This window comes from Esox lucius, chromosome 12 (assembly GCF_011004845.1).
Source record: "Esox lucius isolate fEsoLuc1 chromosome 12, fEsoLuc1.pri, whole genome shotgun sequence".
Lineage (NCBI taxonomy): Eukaryota > Metazoa > Chordata > Actinopteri > Esociformes > Esocidae > Esox > Esox lucius.
Window position 1 is genome coordinate 13,626,634 of NC_047580.1, and position 21,429 is coordinate 13,648,062.

At 38.6% G+C, this 21,429-nt stretch overlaps 1 protein-coding gene across 1 annotated transcript; it reads right to left on the minus strand.

Moving 5' to 3' along the window:
• Positions 1–1,265: 1,265 nt before the first annotated feature.
• chrna4b (cholinergic receptor, nicotinic, alpha 4b) lies at positions 1,266–4,780 on the minus strand. The gene is made up of 4 exons (XM_020051537.2): positions 4,736–4,780; positions 3,806–3,915; positions 1,865–3,317; positions 1,266–1,391 (listed from the first exon to the last, which is right to left on the minus strand). The coding sequence occupies exons 1-4, from the start codon at positions 4,763–4,765 to the stop codon at positions 1,266–1,268; spliced, it is 1,719 nt and encodes a 572-aa protein (XP_019907096.2). The 5' UTR covers positions 4,766–4,780.
• Positions 4,781–21,429: the final 16,649 nt, after the last annotated feature.

Genomic DNA, 21,429 nt, shown 5'->3' on the forward strand with positions numbered 1-21,429 from the left:
TAACATTAATAGATCCCGCAAAAGATGTTCAACTGGTTATAGGTTCTCTTTTTTTTCTTCTAATTCCTCTTAATATGAAAGTAATTGAAAAGTAAATTAAAGTAATCAGATAATGTTACTGAATGAGTAATCAAAAAGTTATGTTACTGATTAAAAATGTGGACAGGTAACTTATAACTGTAACGGATAACATTTTAAAAGTAACCTACCCAACCATGTATATAGGTATATACAACTGTCTCAAAGGTATATTATTTTCCCCTCTCATTTACCACTCCCATTAACAGAATACCTCCCGGGCCCTGACTTCTTGTACTGTGTCAGTTCCCTGTGTCTCTTCCCGTTACTATACATTGTCTTTGGAAAGTATTCAGACCCCTTCTGAAGCACACAGCCTAGACAACACTGGAGTCGCTTTGGGACAAATCTGTTAATGTCCTTGAGTGGCTCAGCCAAAGCCCGGACTTGAACTCCATTGAACATCTGTGGGGGAACCTGAAAATCTCAGTTTATGACGCTCCCCATGCATCTGCATGGATGAATGGAGAAACTGCCCAAATACCGGTCTGGAAAGCTATTAGAGGAATACCCAAGAAACAAGAAAGCTGCCAAATTCAGATATGAAATACAGATTTGTGAAAGTTTAGAATCACCTTTAGCTGCAAAGACTATCATAAGTGCTTAAACCAAATATTAACTCTGGGATGTAAAGACAAATCCTCATCTCTTACATTTATTAATTTCCTAATCTCTTTAATATTTCACTTTTAAAATATGCAGTAACTTTTGTGGATTTGTAGGAAATTAGGATTTAATCCCTTTAACATTTCTGTTTAAGGCAACAACATGTTATACACTGTAAGGATTTTCCAACTCATTAGACTTTCATTAGTGACTGTAAGTGCATGTCAAGGCCATCTGTCATTGGCTATACATAGGTGAAGACCTGGGCTATGCAGCACAATGTCCCAAAGTCAAACTGTGATGAAGGAAGCTTTAACTGCTGACTTAATAGGCTTTGAGGAGTCATTGAAAGACACGCCTCCTTTTCTCAGTGAGTAACTTCAAGATAAATCTCCCATAATGCCATTGACTCACATTCAGTCCAAAGCGGCTATAAAATGCAAATGAATAACTTTTAAAAACCTAGAAAAATGCATTAACCAAGAAGTACTTAAATGTAAATATGCATTGGAACTCAGTGTCTCTTTTTGTTGATTAAATTTAATTAAATTTCCACCCAGTTTCATTGTGTGTGGAATCTACTAGATCATTCCAGCCAACCAAGGAGGAAGGAATAGCCCCACTGTTCCTAATATACACACCAGTACAAACATCCAGAGAAATATCCTATCAATGACCATTGCCACATACTTCCAATCCTCCTTTACCTGGTGGAAAAGAAAAGAGATGAGATTAGTCATTTTTTATCTCCACAGTGCATCAGACACAGGCAGATATTTCTGCCCTTGAAGGATTCTCTGTGATTATCTTTTTATAACAAGGGGAAGCAATTCCTTGAATGCTTGCTTACGAAATAGTCAGGGCAACATTATCAAGCATGAATTGGTTTAAATGGGTGGTATGTGTTGACTAGAGCTTCTGGCTTTATGTTGAGTTTGAACGTCAGGCTTATCACTGAGCAATATCAACATAGGATTAGCAATATTGTGCATTCCTATTTCAGAAACCTTTCATAGTATTGAATTATATTAATCATTTAATCAAGCTATATCAAGTTTAAGGGGAATCTTGAAAATAGCTGGGGGTAAAAAACTGTGTCTTTTTAGTGTTAAGTTAACCAGTCATGGATAATGCAGCAATGAAGTGGCACTGTTGGAAAAGGTCACGTCAACAAACTCACAGAGAAGTCAGCGTCCTCTGCCCTGAGGTGGTCAGCGATGTACTGTACGCCCTCTATTGCACTTCTCAGAGACGGGGATATTGTGGGCACCATGGTTTCCTGGGTCTCCAAATCCAAGGAGGGCTCTGTGAAAGAGGCTCCAATGAGGCGCTCTAGCAGGGCCTGTCTCTTTAGCCTTCTTTCACCTATTCCTGTGCCAGCAACAGGAGCCCCACCCCCCTCCTCGTGCACACAGCGGTACTTGAACCTGTTGGACTGGCAGTGGTGCTGGGCCCGCTGGTGGCAAACCTGGTTCTGTCTTGTGCCATCGCATGCTTTCTCTAAACCGTGGCTCCGCCCATTGCGGACAAGAGTCCGTGGCTCATCCTGGGGCAGAGAGCGGAGGGGCCCTAATGGACCCAGAGGTAGAGACGGGGAAGAGGTGGAGGACAATGGGGTGGAGGAGCCGGGTGAGGCGGACACAGAGTATGCAGTGGGCTTGGGAGCTTCTTCCATCAGAATGGAGTACTGGCTGGATAAGGAGTGGCAGAAATGATTGGGGGCCTCTAAGAAGATGCCCTGAGGTGGAGGCGGGGAGGTTAAAGAGGAGAAGGCCAGAATGTTGGGACTGTCAGAGGTGGTATTGGGAAGCGTGTGGTCCTGCTGTCCTAGCATCCCATCCCAGAATGTCTGCAACTGACTGGCTGCTGTCGTGGAGCTAGTCCTATGCAGCATCTCAATCAGCTGCCGACAGTTTTCCTTAGCCATGGCCGGGGGGCGCTTCATGAAGAGCAGGCGGGGCACCAGGTCCAGGAAGATCCGCCGCACCCATTGTGGCATGCCGTGAGTGCGTGGCGAGCGGTGGTGCACATTGAGCACGAAGACGGTGATGATGATGGAGAGGGTGACAAAGATCATGGTGAAGAGGAGGTACTCGCCTATCAGCGGGATGACCAGCGAGGTGGACGGGATGATCTCGGTGATGAGCAAGAGGAAGACGGTGAGGGACAGCAGCACGGAGATACACAGTGTGATCTTCTCGCCACATTGGGAAGGCAGGTAGAAGACCAACACAGTCAGACAGGAAATCAACAGACAGGGTATTATCAGGTTAATGGTGTAGAAGAGAGGCAGCCTGCGGATGATGAAGTAGTAGGTGATGTCGGGGTAGATCTCAGTGCAGCATTCATACTTCTTGGTGTTGTACTTGCCCACAGCGTTGACGATCACCCACTCACCACTCTCCCAGTAGTCCATTTGGTCCACGTCACTAGCCATGCTGATCAAGTCGATCTTTGCACGGTCATAAGTCCAAGAGCCAAACTTCATCTTGCAGTTCTGCTGGTCGAAGGGGAAGAAGGTGACGTCGATGCTGCAGGAGGATTTGTAGATGGCTGGCGGCATCCACTTGATGCGCCCGTCATAGAACAGGTGGGCTTTGGTCAAGTGGGTCACTGCGAAGTCACCATCAGCACTACAGAAGAAGCATATTAGTTAAATATGTGCTAGCCAGAACTAGTGAACTCAGATGTTCCACATGCCAATTGGTTGTAGCGATACATTTGCAGACATTTGTGAGCTTCCTTATTCTGACAAAGCACAGTGCAAGAATAAATAGGCATCAATGTGATATAATCTGTAGAAGGAGATTCATCCAGTTATACAATTTCAGTTTAGCACCTTTTAAATACATAATAACATTTCACAATATGTAAACGCATGGTGTGAAGACAGAGGAATGACTGTTTATAGGCACTGAAACCACTAAATCAGGCAGTGAAGATGAATCATGCAGGTCCCAATGGGTGTCTTTTGTGGAACTGAAGGGATGAGTAAGAGATGGACACTTTGAATTTAAGTGGAATTATGAGAAAATCAACCCTTCCTTCAAATTATTACACCATTATTATGCATATACCCATGTTGGTTGAAATGAATTTTCAGCAAAAACAAATTCATTACTTATTATAAAGTACAATGTCAGGCCTCCAGATGAATTCAGACGGGATGCGAATGGAGGTGACGTTTTCATACTCCTCTGGGTTCCAGCGGAGCTTATAATCATTCCATTCCTGTTGAATAAAAATGCTATGCTTTATTCATGCAGTCATTTTACATTATAAATAAAACATTTCAAAGGTATACAGTGCCTTGAAACTTTACTGAATTAGAAATGGTAATTGAAATGGCACTCCATTTTAAAACATGGACACTCAAAATTGAAATGTTTGTAGTATATGATATCAGTCCTTTAGCACTAACTGCATCCACATGTTGTGTTCATGCAGGTACAGTAGTGTCAGGAAGTCTCTATGGAACCTTTCATTGTGTTTTACCATGAGGTGTTTATATTTGGGAGAATTTCTGGAGATACAATAGAGATGGGTTTGACACCCTTGAGACACTATTATTATTTATTTTACTCTTATTTTACCAGGATAATTGATTAAGAACAAGAACATCCTGGGGAGCAATTAAGGTTAACTGCCCTGCTCAAAAATGACAGATTCTTCACCTTGGACATCAGAGAAATGAAGCTGAGTGTGATCAACATTAATAGTGACAAATTATAGTGGTGTAGTATTTGTGATCATATGTTTTTTCTCCAGTTAGGGGAGAGTGGAGATAGAATGGGTAGGAGGGAGCAACATGAACAAAATAAATACAAAAGTGGTTGGGGGTTAAATGAGTCATGATTTAAGAAGTGTTATATGATCATTGCTTTTTTGCCAGGTAAGTAGACTGAAAACATATTCTCAGTTACAGCAAAAACCTGGGAACATTTGAGGTTAACTGCCTTTCTATCTGCCTCCTGACTTTCTATTTGCAACTGCAAAGCTGATCTATTCTTTAGAAATGGAGGTGAACATACTTTAATTGATTTGAACATACTTGTTTCACCCAGACATTAGTCGTCATCATCTGGTTCTTCTCATCCTGTTTACACAAATAGAATGTTCACAGTTCACAATTTCTGACAAGTTCTGATATCTATGGCATGACATAGCAGTCAGTGCGTCTCCCACCCACATGACAGCAATTTCCATCAGCTCTTGGTCATGAAAAATGGTGACCAGATTTAATTCATAAAAAAATGAGACAACACAAAACACTTTTAGTAAAAGCCAACAGTCAACTTCCTACCACAGCAAACTGCACACAATATCTTCTCCACAAGTGATGACTGAAATATACACTGATCTTATGGCATAATTTTATGCCATATGTATTGATTTTAAAATAAATAAATTGTAAACATGAAAACATGAAAAAAAAAAAAATTCTAGCTGGTCTAGCTATGTTTGCAAAAAAACACTTGCAAGCAAATAATAATTAAAACGAGAAAAAAATACAGTATAATCTCTGTGAATTTCTTTAAATGAGCAGCTGTCCTAAACAGCAGTTTGTTTCATATGCCTCATGAGTATTTAAGAAACCATGTTCGAAAGATGAATCTGTACTACTGAGTGGCCTAACAGTGGAATAATTCTCAATCACTAGTCTCATATTTGCTTAAATGCATTAACCTTTGAAACGTAAGAAACCCATGTTTGGGGTACCTACAGTTAGGTCCGGAAATAATTGGACACTGACACAAGTTTTTTGGCTGTTGAACAAAATATATTCAAGTTACAGTGAAATAATGACTATGGGCCTAAAGTGCAGTCTCTCAGCTTTAATGTAAGGGTATTCACATACAAACTGGTTTAGGAATTACAGCTCTTTAATATGTAGCCTCCTCTTTTTCAAGGGACCAAAAGTAATTGGACAGTTGTCTCAAAAGCTGTTTCATAGACACATGTGGACTATTCCTTCATTATTTCTTCATCAATTAAGCAGGTAAAAGGTCTGGAGTTGATTCCAGGTCTGGCATTTACATTTGGAAGCTGTTGCTGTGAACCCACAACATGCGGTCAAAAGATCCATCAGAGAGATAGCAGGAACATTAGGAGTGGCCAAATCAACAGTTTGGTACATTCTGAGAAAAAAAGAATGCACTGGAGAGCTCTGCAACCCAAAAAAACCAAAAAGAAGTGGAATATTCTGCAATGGCCGAGTCAAACACCTGATCTCAACCCAATCGAGCACGCATTTCACTTCAACAAAACTGAAGGCAGAAAGACCCACAAACAAACAACGGAAGCTGCAGTAAAGGCCTGGCAAAGCATCACAAATGAGGAAACCCAGTGTTTGGTGATGAGAATGCGTTCCAGACTTGAAGCAGTCATTGCCTGCAAATGATTCTCGACAAATAATTAATAACATTTTATTTATGATTGTGTTAATTTGTCAAATTACATTTGAGCCCCTGAAATGAGGGGACGGTGTATAAAAATGGTTGCAATTCCAAAAACGTTTCATACAATATTTTTGTTCAACCCGGTGAATTAAAGCTGAAAGTCTGCACGTCAACTGCATCTCAGTTCTTTCATTTAAAATCCATTGTGGAGGCGTACAGAGCCCAAATTATGAAATTTGTGTCAGTGTGCAAATATTTCCAGACCTATGTTAATTGAATTCAGTCTAAAATGAGAACAGTAGCCCCTACCCACGTGAAAGCTGAGCCACAACAAAGAGAGCTAACCACGTCAATGAGCTGGGCGATGGAAAGGCCAAAGTGTACCAACACCACATCGGATGTGTTGGCCACAGGTCGGGACAGCTTGTTGTAGTTGGCAAACAGGTTCTTGATGAGCCTCTCTTCAGCAGCGTGTGCTGCATGGAATGCATGGATCCGAGGTTCACCTAGAGAGCACAGTGGGACAATTAAGACAGCAGTCAGATTTCACTGTTCTACACAACTCAAAGAGTTAAGCTACTGCGCATGCTGGTGCAAATGAAAGTGTTGATCTTAGGCCAGTGTGAATGTTTAGGTTGCCCCGGTGTGAATTACTTATTTGTTTATCCTAAACTCATAAACCTAGTGTTATACTGCATATGCAATATGCAGTGGAATGTTTAAGTAAAGACAGCAACCATATAGTATCTTACTCTTGATAACTGTCTACTACCTACAGTACCAACTATTTTTGACATTTTGTTTTGACTATGATAATCTCCTAAATAATTTCAACATTTACACATGCATTTGGATTGGACTTTTAACTCCAATGCACCAACGCATTTCAGGTGTGGTTTGTGTCATCTAACCACAAAAGGAACCAAGCAAGCCTAGTTCAACCAATCCTGCAATTGAAAGTGATAAATGTTGTTGCCTGCACAGAATTCAAATCAGGTTCACGCACATGAGTGGCTGCACCTTTAGCCACTATACCACGGAACTGCACGCTTTTCAAGTGTCTGTATAGTGTCTTGACATTAGACCATTTTGTCACACATTAACATCACGCAAAGTTTGAATGTTTAGCTAGACACCATTAAGCATAGTATTAAACTGACTAATGTTTATTAAATTTACCTTCACCACAAATAGCATCTATGAACTGTATCGCTTTTGCCACTGGCCGTTTTAACAGCTTATTAGCCATTCGTGATTGACATTGATACAATAACATCAATATAGGTGACGATAACTGACTTTTGAGTCAAGTGAAAAGACGAGATAATCGTGTAGCCAGCAAAGTTTTTGTCTATCTTGAACAAATCCTAATGCATAATTCGAAAGTCCACCAGAAATAGTGAACAGTTTTATTTTAGGCTTCCTATAACTTAGCTACTGAAGGTTGTAGCCAGCGAGGTTTTTGTCTATCCTGAACAAATCCTCTTTTGCCACTGGTGGTTTTAACTGGAAATTAGCCATTCGTGAATGACATTGATACAATAACTATCAATATAGGTGACGATAACTGACTTTTTCGTCAAGTGAAAAGACGAGAGAATCATGTAGCCAGCAAAGTTTTTGTTTATCCTGAACACATTTTAATGCATCATTTCGAAAATCCACCAGCTGTTATATTTTAGGCTTCCTACAACTTTGGTTGTTGTTAGAAAATCATGGATGGGGGGACTAAGACTCGTTTTGGGGGGTCTGGGCATACTCCCCAAAACATTGTTCCATCATGTATTTTTAGAGTAACAACAGGTGTAAAAGCTATCAAAATAAGGTTATTTCAAGGTTGGCTACAAGTATACCTATCTCATAGATTGTGTTAACTCCGATGCACTGATCTAAAACTACTTAAATTTTATCAAAATAAAGAAATTAAAGTCCACACTGTCTTCATCCATCCAACACCACAAAAAGTCACAAAAACGGAATCATTTAAAAAACACTAATTATTCCATTCATCTCAAACCCAAACAAATGTGAATCTGTGAAACACAGTTTTGCAACTGTGTTCCTGATGATTATTAGTGACATACAAAAGTTATCTAGCATGTCAATAATGGGAAATTCATTCTTTCAGGAGTTGGTTATTGTTAAAAAAAAATGACCCCCAATTATCGTCTCCAAATATTGGCAAGCTTACTCCCCTAAATCCCCTAAAACAGGCCAAGCGACGTACCTGCCTATAACGTAGCTACTGAAATATTTTTGTCTGTCCTGAACAAATCCTAAGGAATAATTTGTTTTGACTGTGACAAGAGTCGAACGCAGGACCTGTTGTTCCGTAGTCGGCATCTCTGACCACTACATTAACAAGGGTTAGTCAGCCAGTTGGTCACTCACTCACTCAGTAAGAGACATTCGCACTTCTAAGCCGGCTCCGCTTACCCAGTCTGGCAAAAACGGATCTACTTATTCTCAAAATACATATGCAGCGTGCTGTATAGCATATGAACTAAAAAACCCTCCCTCCCACACCCTGTCAAAAGCACATGTAGTATCTTATATACACTTTCTGAAAACACATCATAAAAACGTCTCTTAGCATTGGATTGGGAGGGGTTATCTAAAAGATGACCTCTGCTGAGTGTTGGTACAAATGGTACAATTAGACAGTATAAGGCACTGTAAATAGTGAAAAAAGAGGATGAAGAGGAGGCAGGCTGAACTTCCGTCAGTGGACTTTTTTCCAAACTGTAAATGCTGATTGTGCGATCTGACCCATTTCACCCCCCTATTGCTATTTTCTTACTCACATCCTCTCTAATCTCAGTCACCATCTTAAATGTGTCTTGTTCTTCATTATTTCTTTCCTGTCTCTATATCCAACTTTGCGCCATTCAGCTGAGACAAAGTGACTCAATAATGTCCCTTCTTAGAACCATTCACATAGCTGGAAGGATGAACAATTACATCCTGCCAAGAGTACAAAATCTCTCCAGTATTTTATTCATAATGTATTTTGCCCTGCCATTACAGTAATGTGATATTAGTAGGAGCTTTTCATCAATGATAAGAGTTGTGATCTGTCACATGCTTATTGTTTTCTCTATCAAACATCTTGCACAACTAAATGTATTGGTCTTGCATGACATAACTCATATTTGGGATCCAGAAGGGGGATAAGTGTTATTTGTTTCATGACTCACAAGTGGAGAAGGACCATGTCATTTCATACAAACATGTTTTCTGCCATGTTCCTTCTGCTCACTGCCTCTCCCCGATTTACATTTGACCTCTTTCAAAAGAAAGGCTTAAAGAATGCAGGAGGTGAGGAAATTAAATTGAGAAATTTGCGTCTTAGTATGCATGGCTTACATTCGGCTCCTTGCCTCCTCTCAATCAAAGCCGTAAATTTGGCAATCTTTTCTAAGGTTCGGGATCAATAGAGTATTAAATGGATGTCTTTTCTCTATTCCCACATGGATCTGTTTGACATGTCCATATACATCGGCTTTAGTTAAATGGATAAGCATCCTGCATTGCTTCTTAATAGAGGAAAGCCCCGTTTCGAGTTGTAACGCTGCGTAAAATGGAAATAAAAACATAAAGCAATGTGAAAATCATTTAAACCCAATATTCAATATAAAATAGTATAAAGGCAACATATCAAATGTTGAAATTGAGACATTTTATTGTTTATTGAAAAATACAGCTCTGCAAAATTATCAGTTTCTTTGGTTTTACTATTCATAGATATGTGTTTGAGTAAAATGCTTTAGTAAAATGTTTTGTTTTATTCTATAAACTACTGACAATATTACTCCCTAATTCCAAATAGAAATATTGTCATTTAGAGTATTTATTTGTAGAAAATAACAAATGGTGAAAATAAGCAAAAAAATACAGATTGTTTTCAGACTTTAAATAATGCAAAGAAAACAAATTCATATTATTTTTTCAACAACAAATAAACTTATAATCCAGAATTTTCACAGCTTTCATGCATCTTGGCATACTCTCCATCAGTCTGTCACATTGCTGGTGGGTGACTTGTGCCTCTCTTGGCACAAAAATTAAAGTAGCACAGCTTTGTTTGATGGCTTGTGGTCATCCATCTTTCTCTAGATCAAATTCCAGAGGTTTTCAATGAGGTTCAGGTCTGGAGATTGGGCTGGCCATGACAGGGTCTTGATCTGGTGGTCCTCCATCCACACCTTGATTGACCTGGTTGTGTGGCGTGGAGCATTGTCCTGCTGGAAATAACCAATTCTCAGAGTTCGGGAACATTGTCAGAACAGAAGGAAGCAGGTGTTCTTCCAGGATAACCTTGTGCTTGGCTTGATTCCTGCGTCCTTCACAAAGACACATCTGCCCGATTCCAGCCTTGCTGAAGCATCCCCAGATCATCAACGATCCTACACCAAATTTCACAGTGGGTATGAGACACTGATAGTAATGACCACAGCAGTGGTTTTTATACTTTCCTCTTTAAATTAGATTTGGTTCAGGTAATCACCTAATCGGTAAAATGAGGTATGCCTGTGTAACCTTAGTGATAGATTATTAAACCTTTATATTTTTATTTGACTCCATATTGTTTGTAAACATACGCAATCATAAATGACCATGAAATGCTGGAAGTTCTTAGAAGCCAAAACACGTCTTTCGTCACAAGCCTAACATTTAAAAGATAATGTTTCACGGCCTACGTTATCCTCAGTGCTCCTCATCAGTCAAGTCCAGAAGACAAGGGACGGTGTAGCCACACAGGAACTCAGAGATGATCAGTCTGGTCACTTCAATTTACGTACGTGTATGTGCCTTTTAAGAGGACAAACTCCTAAAAATGACAACAACACAACACGTTGGGAGGTCTCTTTAACGAGGACAAACTCCAATTACGTTTTTGAGACATGGCTATTTATCCTGGAATCAGACATATCTAAAACACTCCCCAAAATAGTCATTAGAATTACTTTACCATGGCAAACACAATGAACACAACGGACAGGAAATGTTCCACTTAATCAATGCAAAATTATCGAATGGATGGGGTGTTGCCGTCAGTTGTCTGACATGCAACAAGGACAATCATTTCTACAATGTTCTTGTGAAGTTTGACCCATAACCCATACAGTACAATAAAGAATACCAGCCTATTCAACCCTTTACGGGGAACAGGGAAAATCCAAACACTACAGATAAATGTCCACAATAGTTACACTCCAGTTTGCGCAGAGGTTCACACCATTCCTGCTGAGCTCAGGAGGGTGGGGCTGATGTCCCACACCTGGTGTTCCAGATATATAGAGAAGCAAATGTTATGCAGGACCCCTGATTAACATCTCCAAGGGTGTGTTGGAGACTTTGTCTTTGTCGAATATACTTCCACTCTTCCTCAACAGACATTTCTCATTACACTACACTGGAATGGCTGCCATACATGAAGCAATCCTGATTTTAGAAAAATTAGGAGTGGTCTCTTAATTTTTTCCAGAGCTGTATATGCCCTCTTTGAATTTGATGCCAGCAGTTCAAAAATGATGGGACAGAGGCAACAAAAGACTGGAAAAAAGTAAACCTGGTGGAATCACACAACTAATGAGGTTAATTGGCAACAGGACATGATTGGGTATTAAAAGATAATTCCAGAGAGGATGGGTCAGAAGTGAGGATGGAGAGGGGTTCACCACACTGTGAAAGACAGCGTAGGCAAATAGAGCAACAATCCAAGAAATCTCCGTATGCAAGGGACAAGCCAAAAACCAATATTGGATGGCCGTGATCTTTGGGCCCTCAGACGGCACTGCATTAAAAAACAGACACGATTATGCAGTGGAAATCACTGCATGGGCTCAGAAACACTTCAGAAAACCATTGTCTGTGAACACAGTATGTCGCTGCATCCACACATGCAAGTTAAAACTCTACCATGCAGAGAAGAAACCATATATAAAAAAGAAATGCTGCCGCCTCCTCTGCCTGAGCTCTGTCCTGTGGTCTGACAAATCAAAATGTGAAATTATTTTTGGGAATCATGGAAGCTGCACCCCCTGGACTAATGAGGAGAGGGACCATTCTGCTTGTTATCAGCACACAGTTCAAAGGCCAGCATCCGTTATGGTATGGGGGTGCATTAGTGCACATGGCATGGGTGACTTGCACATCTGTGAAGGCAACATTAATGCTGAACAATATATATAGGTTTTGGATCAACATATGCGGCCATCCAGACAAGGTTGCTTTCAGGGAAGTCCTTGATTATTTCAGCAAGACAATGCCAAACCACATTCTGCATGTACTACAACAGCATGGCTCTGTAGTAAGAGAATCCGGGTGCTAAACTGGCCTGCCTGCTGTCCAGACCTGTCACATGTCATTGAAATCATTTGGCACATTAGGAAATGAAGAATATGACAAAGGAGACCCCCAATTGTTGAGCAGCTGCAATCCTATATCAAGCAAGAATAGGAATACATTTAACTTTCAAAACTAGAGCAATTGGTCTCCTCAGTTCCCAGACTCTTACAGAGTATTGTTAAAAGAAGAGGTGATGCAACACAGTGGTAAACATGCCCCTGTCCCAACTTTTCGAATGGCGTTGCTGGCATCAAATTCAAAATGGGCATGTATTTTTCAAAAAACAATGAAATTTCTGAGTTTCAATGTTGTCTTTGTACTATTTTCAATTAAATACAGGGATAAATTATTTGCACATCATTAAATTCTGTTTTTATTTGCATTTTATTCTGCGTCCCAACTTCTTTGGAAACAGGGTTGTAGATATCAGAATAAACCCGGCAGAGACACACCAAAACATTAGAAATGCCAAAATCTAAATGTATTTTCACATATAGAAAGACAGAAAGTACTGTTCAATTCAGCAATGGTAAATGACCTGGTAGACAAAGGAATACATCTACAGAAGATGACCAAAAAATGCTCAACATACTGACCATGTTTTAACTTCTTCAAAAGAACTTTGCATCTGATGTTATATTGTTAGCCTCAATATTTTTGGACAATGGCACTGGTAAAAATTGCATTGAAAGACTCCCCTAGACTATAGGGAAAAGTTGAAAAAACATTCACACTAGACGGTGTCCTCAAGTCAAGCCAACAATACACAAGTACACAAGTTATTGCAAGAGACTATTTTTTGGCATAGCCTCAGCCAGTGAGCAATGAATACACAAGACATCCAATGCACTAACAGGATTCAAGGGTATTGAAAACTACATCAATGTGCTTAACAATGAAACCCAAGACAAACACCTCTACATACTGACATGAAGCTACTTTCCAAGAGTGGAATGACGCTAAACCCAGTGGGGTGGAAGTTTAAAATGGACAAGATGATTTTTATAGGAATGCTGTTGTCACAGAAAGGAATTGAAACTAACAGTTAAGTAGGAGCTGTGATAGAAGCCGGGGTGCCAGGCAATGCCTCATCGACTGCAGCAGTACATTTATCCAAGACTTTGCTACAGTTACAGAGTCACTACAATGCCTGACCAGAGCAGAGACAGTCATTCAAAGCTCTTTAAGTTAGACAGGCCAAGACCTGCGCTCTGGCCTACTCTGAGAAAAATGCACCAAACAAGGTAATACAAAAATACTTGTTCAGTGTTACTACAGGATTAACAAGTGGAGATAGTATGAGTCTTATTCTCACTAAGATGAATAGAATGTGTGCGCTCAGAAAGTATGTGTATGTTTATGCGGTGTATGAACTGTATGTTGTGAACTTTGAGGTAATATGGCCTTTCTGTAAAGGGAGAGAGACTGGGATGAGCTCCACATTTTATGATCAAAGTCTTTAAGTTTTGAAACAATTACAAAGTGTTAAAAAAATTTATTGCAACATTTCTTGAAAACATAAGGAAACTTGAGACCCCAATGCTATCTTAATCTGTGACTGTATCCAAGGAGACAGATGTCATTCACTCACCAGAAGTAATTGTGTGTGGATAGAAATGCAGAAGTTCTATTGGTCTACAGAAGGTGCACCGGCATCTTAAAGCATAGCAGTCTAAAGCATCTTGTGCAATTCACACTCGTCTAGTGTGTCTTAGGTGGTAATAGTTAGTCTTTATCTATCGTTTCTCTTACTGCCAGGGGATTAGGGGGCAATGTGAATGGTAAAGCTTTGTTTTTGTTTGCTAAGCAATGCAAACAGACCTTTGTTTTTTTCAAGAAAAGCACTCTACTGTTAAAGAGGTTAAATTTTGGAGATCCAATGGGGGAATTATTTATGGGTTTTTCATTGGTCTGAACATTTTGCTGGTATTTCTACACTAAGAAACAACTTTACAGGGCCTATCTTACTCACTGAAAGTGATACAGGGCACAATAGTTCCCCTAAGCCTTTATTTTGTTTGAAGTAGACTTGCTCTTTTGCTCTGGATAACCATATTGATAGATGGCCTCCCAGGTAACAGGCTACACTTAGAGATAATTTATTCCTATAACTCTTCAGGCAAAAAATATATTTGATTGACATCTAGAGAAAAATTCCCAGCTGAGTACACTACTAGTACACTTGATATAACAACACTAGATCAAAACAATCTAAACTTCATTATTGGTTGGTTTCACAAAATCTGAAAGATTATATAAATGCTAGCATTTCGGCAAACCTTTTAACATACCTCAAAGTCTCATTTTTGGTATAAATTAGGAGCTAATGAAATTTGAAGTAGAAAAATACATCAGGAAGTACAGTAGTGTTCTTACTAAAGCAAGACCATTGAAAGAATAAAGGGTAATATCATTTCTTCACTCTCTTTCAAAAATTCTGATATTCTCTCTTGAGAAGATAAAGAAACCCTATATGACTCCCAAGGTAAACTGAACAGTATTTATAAGCATACAGCTAAGGGTGCTTTTGTTAGAGCTGCATATTTCTTTAGATTAGAAAAAATTAACTGCAAGACTAATGCTATTCATTAACAAAAAACAAAACAAATAGCATCCTTTTGCACCAATATTTATAAAAAGGTATATAATTAATGTTATTATAAAGAAAGTGCTCACTCCTTTTTACACCCTTGATTCTGAAATAAATTGACATGATTGACTAAGAATAATGTGATAGTCCTTTGTGATAGAGGATCTTAAAAGTTATTTTGATGGCCTTGAAAATAACAATTCTCCTGGGATGGATGGACTTCAGAAAACTTTTATTGATCAATTAGCTCCATTTTTCATGGAAAAGTATTGCCCGTGAAATTTTACCCCAACCTTAACTCAGGGGTTAATCACACTCATTCCCAAACCCCAAAAATAAATATTGCTCATGAACAGTTGGCATCCAAATTGTCTTTACAAATAGTCTTACAAGTTGCTGGCAATTATCTTAGCAAATCACTTAAAATCTACATGAGATGAGACGCACCCATACACACACAACCCTCAACTGGACAAACCTATTACTCTTCCCCACATACATAAACAACCCTCAACTGGACAAAATCTTGCTCCTTAAATACTTTTTACTTTTTTGTTACTAACTTACTAATGCACAGTCTACTATTTTTATGCTCAGTCCATTGTTCTCATTTGTTTTTACTTCCCTTATTCCTTTTGTATTAATAGTTGCACCAACGGCCAGAACAAATTCCTTGTTTGTTGTGAAACTTACTTGGCAATAAAACTCTGATTCTGAAGATTTGCCTTGGCGAATACCACACCAGCCTTGGCATGGTATTCGCTAATTATTTAAGAAGAATGGTTTATTGTTCAGTTATGAAGAATTTCAATGCTAAAACATTCCAGTAACTCCTAAACAATTTGTGATTGTGTTTGATGCTATTCCTTCTGGAATTTTTATACTTTTCAAAGATATTCACATGTTCAACTTGCTACCTTCCATTGAGCCTGCAGATATCCCAATAGGAAAGATTTGTTTTAATGATACGTTGTCCAATACAAATATCTGCTTGTTATTTCAAAAGGAATTTGTAGCAGTATTGACTGTATATACTTTCTGGAATACTAATGTCATGGACATACGTTGGCTGAACGTGTGGACTCTTTCCTACAAATATATGTTGGTGAAAAAAAGTCAGAAATGTCTTTTAAAATTTTGCATCAATATTGCCCTGTTAAATATTTTTTGTTTAAATGTAATACTAACACTGTGTACAGTGTAATCTAATTTATTTTGGCACTGTATTTACTCCATGAAATTGTGGAAAGATGTTGGTAGATCTGTAATTGACAATGTGTACTGTGATTTTTAACTACTGTATAGGAATATGATATTTGGATTTACTAATGTTGGCCAATTTCTATTATTAATTATTTTTTTATATTACTTTTTATGTTTGTACTGTGGATTGTGGATTACAGCAACCAAAATATAAAAGGTTGATGCAATTGATTGCTGTTCTGATCTGCCCCCTTCTGTCAGTCTTGAAACCTGCTGGGTGCCTGCATAATTTATGTAGACGTTGGCCCTCACTCATGAAACACGATCATTTCACCAACAGAGCTGGTATTTATCAATATTATTTTTGTTGTGCCTTATGCTCTAACTCATGTCTGATCGGTGACCATGTACACCAAGGTAAAAAAATAAGAATGCTTGATTCGCAATTAGACCATCAACATGAAAAACAACAATCATAACAGCCTCAGTAACAACCAGAATAATAATAAAAGATAATATAAAATAAGCTGACAAGGGATATAGCACATTCAAACGTGCCAACATTTTAAATATTTTATCACTACCTCATTAATGTGGGATTTATTCCTTTCACTTTGCTGCATTTTTCATGTCTTATTTCTGTTGTTCATGTGTTTGTAAGGTTTGAATCGTCTTTGTGTGGCTATATAGCCTAATGCGCTAGAGAAATAAACTTAAACTTAATGTCACTCATGGTTATAGTATAGACATACTTGGAGATATGGTCATTATAATTTCGATGGCTGGCATCACAATTAGATCTTAAATTGACTAGTGAGATTACAAAAACACCAGAGGTTGTGAATTGAGCATTTTCCCTAATAATGGTAGAGGTGGCTCTTCTCAAGGACCTTGGCTGTTGGCTAACACGCGAAAGAGTATTCCGTGACTGCAACGATTTTTTCATGGAGAATGATGAATGATTATTTGATGATGAATTAGGTTAATCTGATTTATCAATCTGCTATGACATCATGCTAATTTCGTAGGGGTTTGACAGTTTCATAAATCACACTTGGAAATGATCGTATGTCACTTTCCACGTTTGATTCTGAGATATTTTCTGGGAAAGTTTAATGAATAAGGGCCATTGAACAAAATTGTATCAATATGTTGCTTTAATAATAACCTTGCTAATTAAGCATGTCTTTTATGAGTTAATAAAGCAAACAGATGGACTCCAAAACATTGATAGTTTTCCACTAATTCAAGGATGTTTCATTCTTTACATATGAATTTGGCATACATTAAAGGAAGTATACTAATGAGTTTTATAAATAGTTTTAATTTAGGATTCCATTTCAAATAAACCCTAGTGGTGGCTCCATAGATTAATTTTGGCAAATAACAAAAATAATGAATTAAATTCAAACATGTGGGATCTACATCATTACCCAATGGTCCCTAGCCGGATATAGCCAAGGACTTAGTCCACTCTATAGTTCATGTGGTAGACTACAATAGTCACTGCTATACAGTGCCTTCAGAAAGTATTCAGACACCTTCACTTTCTCAACATTTTTTCTTTGTCATAGACTGTCATCAATCTATGCACAGTACCTCATGATGAAGGAAAAACAAGTTTTTAGGAAATGTAGCCAATTTATTAATCTTCTTGGGTATGCCTCTACCAACTTTGCACATCTCGATTTGGGTAGTTTCTAACATTCTTCCTTGTATATCCATTCAAGCTCTGTCAGATTGGATGCGGAATGTTGAACTGCAATCAACAGGTTTTCTCAGCAGATGTTCAAAAGTGTTAAGGCGTGGGCTTCGACAGGCAACTCAAGGACATTCACTAACTTGGCCCGAAGCCACTCCGGGATTGTCTTGGCTGTGAGCTTCAAAGATAAAACTTCGCCCTCAGTCTAAGGTCCTGTGCACTCTGGATCAGGTGTTCTTCAACGACCTCCCTGTAAGATGCTTTTTGTCTGGATGGCTGGCTGTAGTAACTGGACAAAATAATCTTGGTGGTTCCAAACTTCTTCCCGTGATAAAGCCAAACATGTTCGTAGAAACTTTCAGGTCTTTATACATTTTTGTATGACCTTCCCCGGGTCTATATCTCAGAGGTCTACAGAGAGTTCCTTGGACATGCACTGTTAAGTGTGGGACCTTGTATGAACAGATACTGTGGATATAAAAAGTCTATACACCCCTGTTAAAATGCCAGGTTTTTGTGAAGTAAAAGAATGAGACAAAGATAAATCATGTCCGAACGTTTTCCACTTTTAATGTGACCTATAACGTGAACAATTCAATTGAAAAACAAACTGCTTGTGGGGGCTTATGCTGCCTGTGAGTTCAATCAAAAGATACGTTTTTCCCTTGTGCGTGTTAGGATCACGATCTAGGCTTTGTGACTAAGCGAGCAGAATGACAATAACCAGAATTGGTTCTGACGTGCATGGGGGAACACATCTCCACACAGACTTTCCAGAGTCTTCTGTGAGTTGCGGTGATGAGGTTTATTCCCGAATTTCTGAGAAAAATATGGTGAAAGTGAATGGACGTGACTGTGTACAGGAACTTGAAAGCGTAGTTCGTTCAAATTTCATTTTTATTTTTTTTATTTCACTTACCAAGAGATGTTTCAGAAGGCCAAATATTATTCAGCTCTGTCCCAGTTTGTAATTAGCATTATTAGCATCATCCAAAATCATGAATGGAAACTTTTCATACTGCTATCGCAAACTGCATTGCAAGCCGAAAACTACTCCAAAACACTTCAAACTACTTTCTGTAGCGGTAGCATATAATTTTTAATTGTACACTGACGAAACATCCAGCAGAATTGGCTGAACTTTAAACGGGCACTAGCAAACTGTTTCCTATAGCCACATACACATGGCTTTCTTTGACAGTGATTTCATTAAGGTGAGTGTGAACTTTAACCAACAAGCTGTGAAGATAGGTTGCTTCACATAGCTTTTTAAAATTGCTGCTATAGTTTAGGTATATTATTGCTATATTTTCGCTTTATATATTTCTTAATTCTTACTACGTAGATGTCATGTGCCATGTCACAATAATTTAATTGTGCTGGATATCGCTGTGTGTTACTCGGTGCGTTTAAAAAATAAACTTTTGGATATCCTTTGTTTGTATCGATGTATTCCGCTTGCTGGTTTGCCTGCTCGTGGATATTGAGTTAATTACACACTCTGCAATTAGGACAATACCTCTGCCTCTTCCAATTCGTATTGTGATAATCAATCGAGCAACTTCCAACGAGACATACATTTTTTTGCGAGAAACATTTGAATACAGAGGATTGTAACACACGTTCACTTTGAAGAGGACTAAAGGCGAATGCAATTCCATCAAGTTACCCAGTTCAACTCGTGGAGACAAGACAGATCGTAAGTACTTCTTTGCTATTATATTATAATGCACCTGTCCTTATTACACATGACACACCCAAATGTATGGGGGTGTGGCTATCAGCAACCTATGAATTGACAGGTTTCAACATAAAGTATAGCCTGAAACGGGACTAACGAATTAACCATTCGTCATTCTCCATGACGAAATCAGGGCAGTTATGAAACACATTCGCGTCTCAGCCCAGAACCAAAGTCCAAGAGCAAGCTCCGCCATCATTCGGGTATCTGCTCGACCCAGAACCATTGGTTTATGTATCCACTCTCTTGTCAATTTAAGACATGTTAGCTAATCAAGATGCCAGTCACCGAAAGTATAATTACTATTTCGATCTCCAAGTATGCCGATACAGCCCAGTGACTTAGGAAAAGCAAGTTTGTCTAGCGCATTACATAGGCATTTCAAACCGTACAAACGCATAAACAACAAGAGAGAAAATGCAGAATAAAGTTAAATAAATAATACATTATTAGTCTAGTATTACAATATTTGATATTGCGGTACGTTTGTATGTGTTATGTTCCTCGTCATTTTATATTACCTATAATTATAATTGTTATTGAGTCGGTTACGATTGTTTTGCGTGATAACGACGGTCTTAAGGCGAATCAAGCATGGCCTTATTTTTTGACGCTGGTTTACACGGTCTCCGACCAGACGTGGGTTTAATCGTAAGTATATGACAAGAAGGTAATATTGATGAATACCAGCTCAGTCGTATGACCATTTTAAGATCGTATGCACGTTTCATGAATGAGGGGTATATTGTCTCGATCAGGAAATTCTGGTTGGGGGTGACGTTAATATCAAACATGAATAGGTGAATATCAAACACGAATAGGTAACTTGCTTTCTAGCTAGTGAATACTAACTTACTCTTCCTGAATGAATGCGTGGATTGATACAATTGTGAATAAAACTGACCGGTAACACAGGAAGTATCAGTTTATTTGAATTTAGATTGATATAGTTTAAATTAAAACGTTTTTTCGAGGAATACCACATTGTCATGTTATTTGAGGTAGACAACACGTTGTCTTATTTTGAACTAACTAGAGTAGTTTTCCGCTTGCAATGCAGCTTGTGATAGGTGCACTGTACGTACTTTTTCCATAATTTGTACGATGCTAGTAATGCTAATGACTGACTCAGACAGAGATGAATAATGTATTGTTTTAAAAAAATGACTATGTGCCTGAAGGACAAATTGGGAGCAAGGGGACTGTAACCGAAATATGATTTTTGGACGAACTATCCCTTTAAGTCATGTCAGCACATTAAATAACCCTATTGAACTATACTTCCACTGGAAGATGTGAGGAACACTGCCAAACATCTGAGCATCTCGAATAAACCCAGAGGTGCTTGGAGGTTCTCTCCAGCAGGGGTTTATTAAACAAGGAAAATATTATGAATCCAGTGATGCTAGTAAAACCATTGCTGGACAGGACGAAACACTAAGGGTCGAGAAGAGAACATACTTTGAAATATAAGCCACTTTTACTGAGGCTCCTGACCAAGGCATTAAGGTAATGGCAACACATTCCAAAGGGAGACCTTACAATGTTTTTGCCTCCTTTCTTTTTCTGCATATATTGACTGAAAGCATTTTTAATTAATGGGTATTCACAGAGATGTCGGTACCAAGTCAGTGTTTGGATTCACAATTACCAGCATTGTTGTTGAAATGTGTCAATTTAATAAATTATTTTCAAACATGAAGGTATATCAAGCAGTTCTGTCAGTATCCTTGCAACATCAAAGGAATTGGGGGGAACC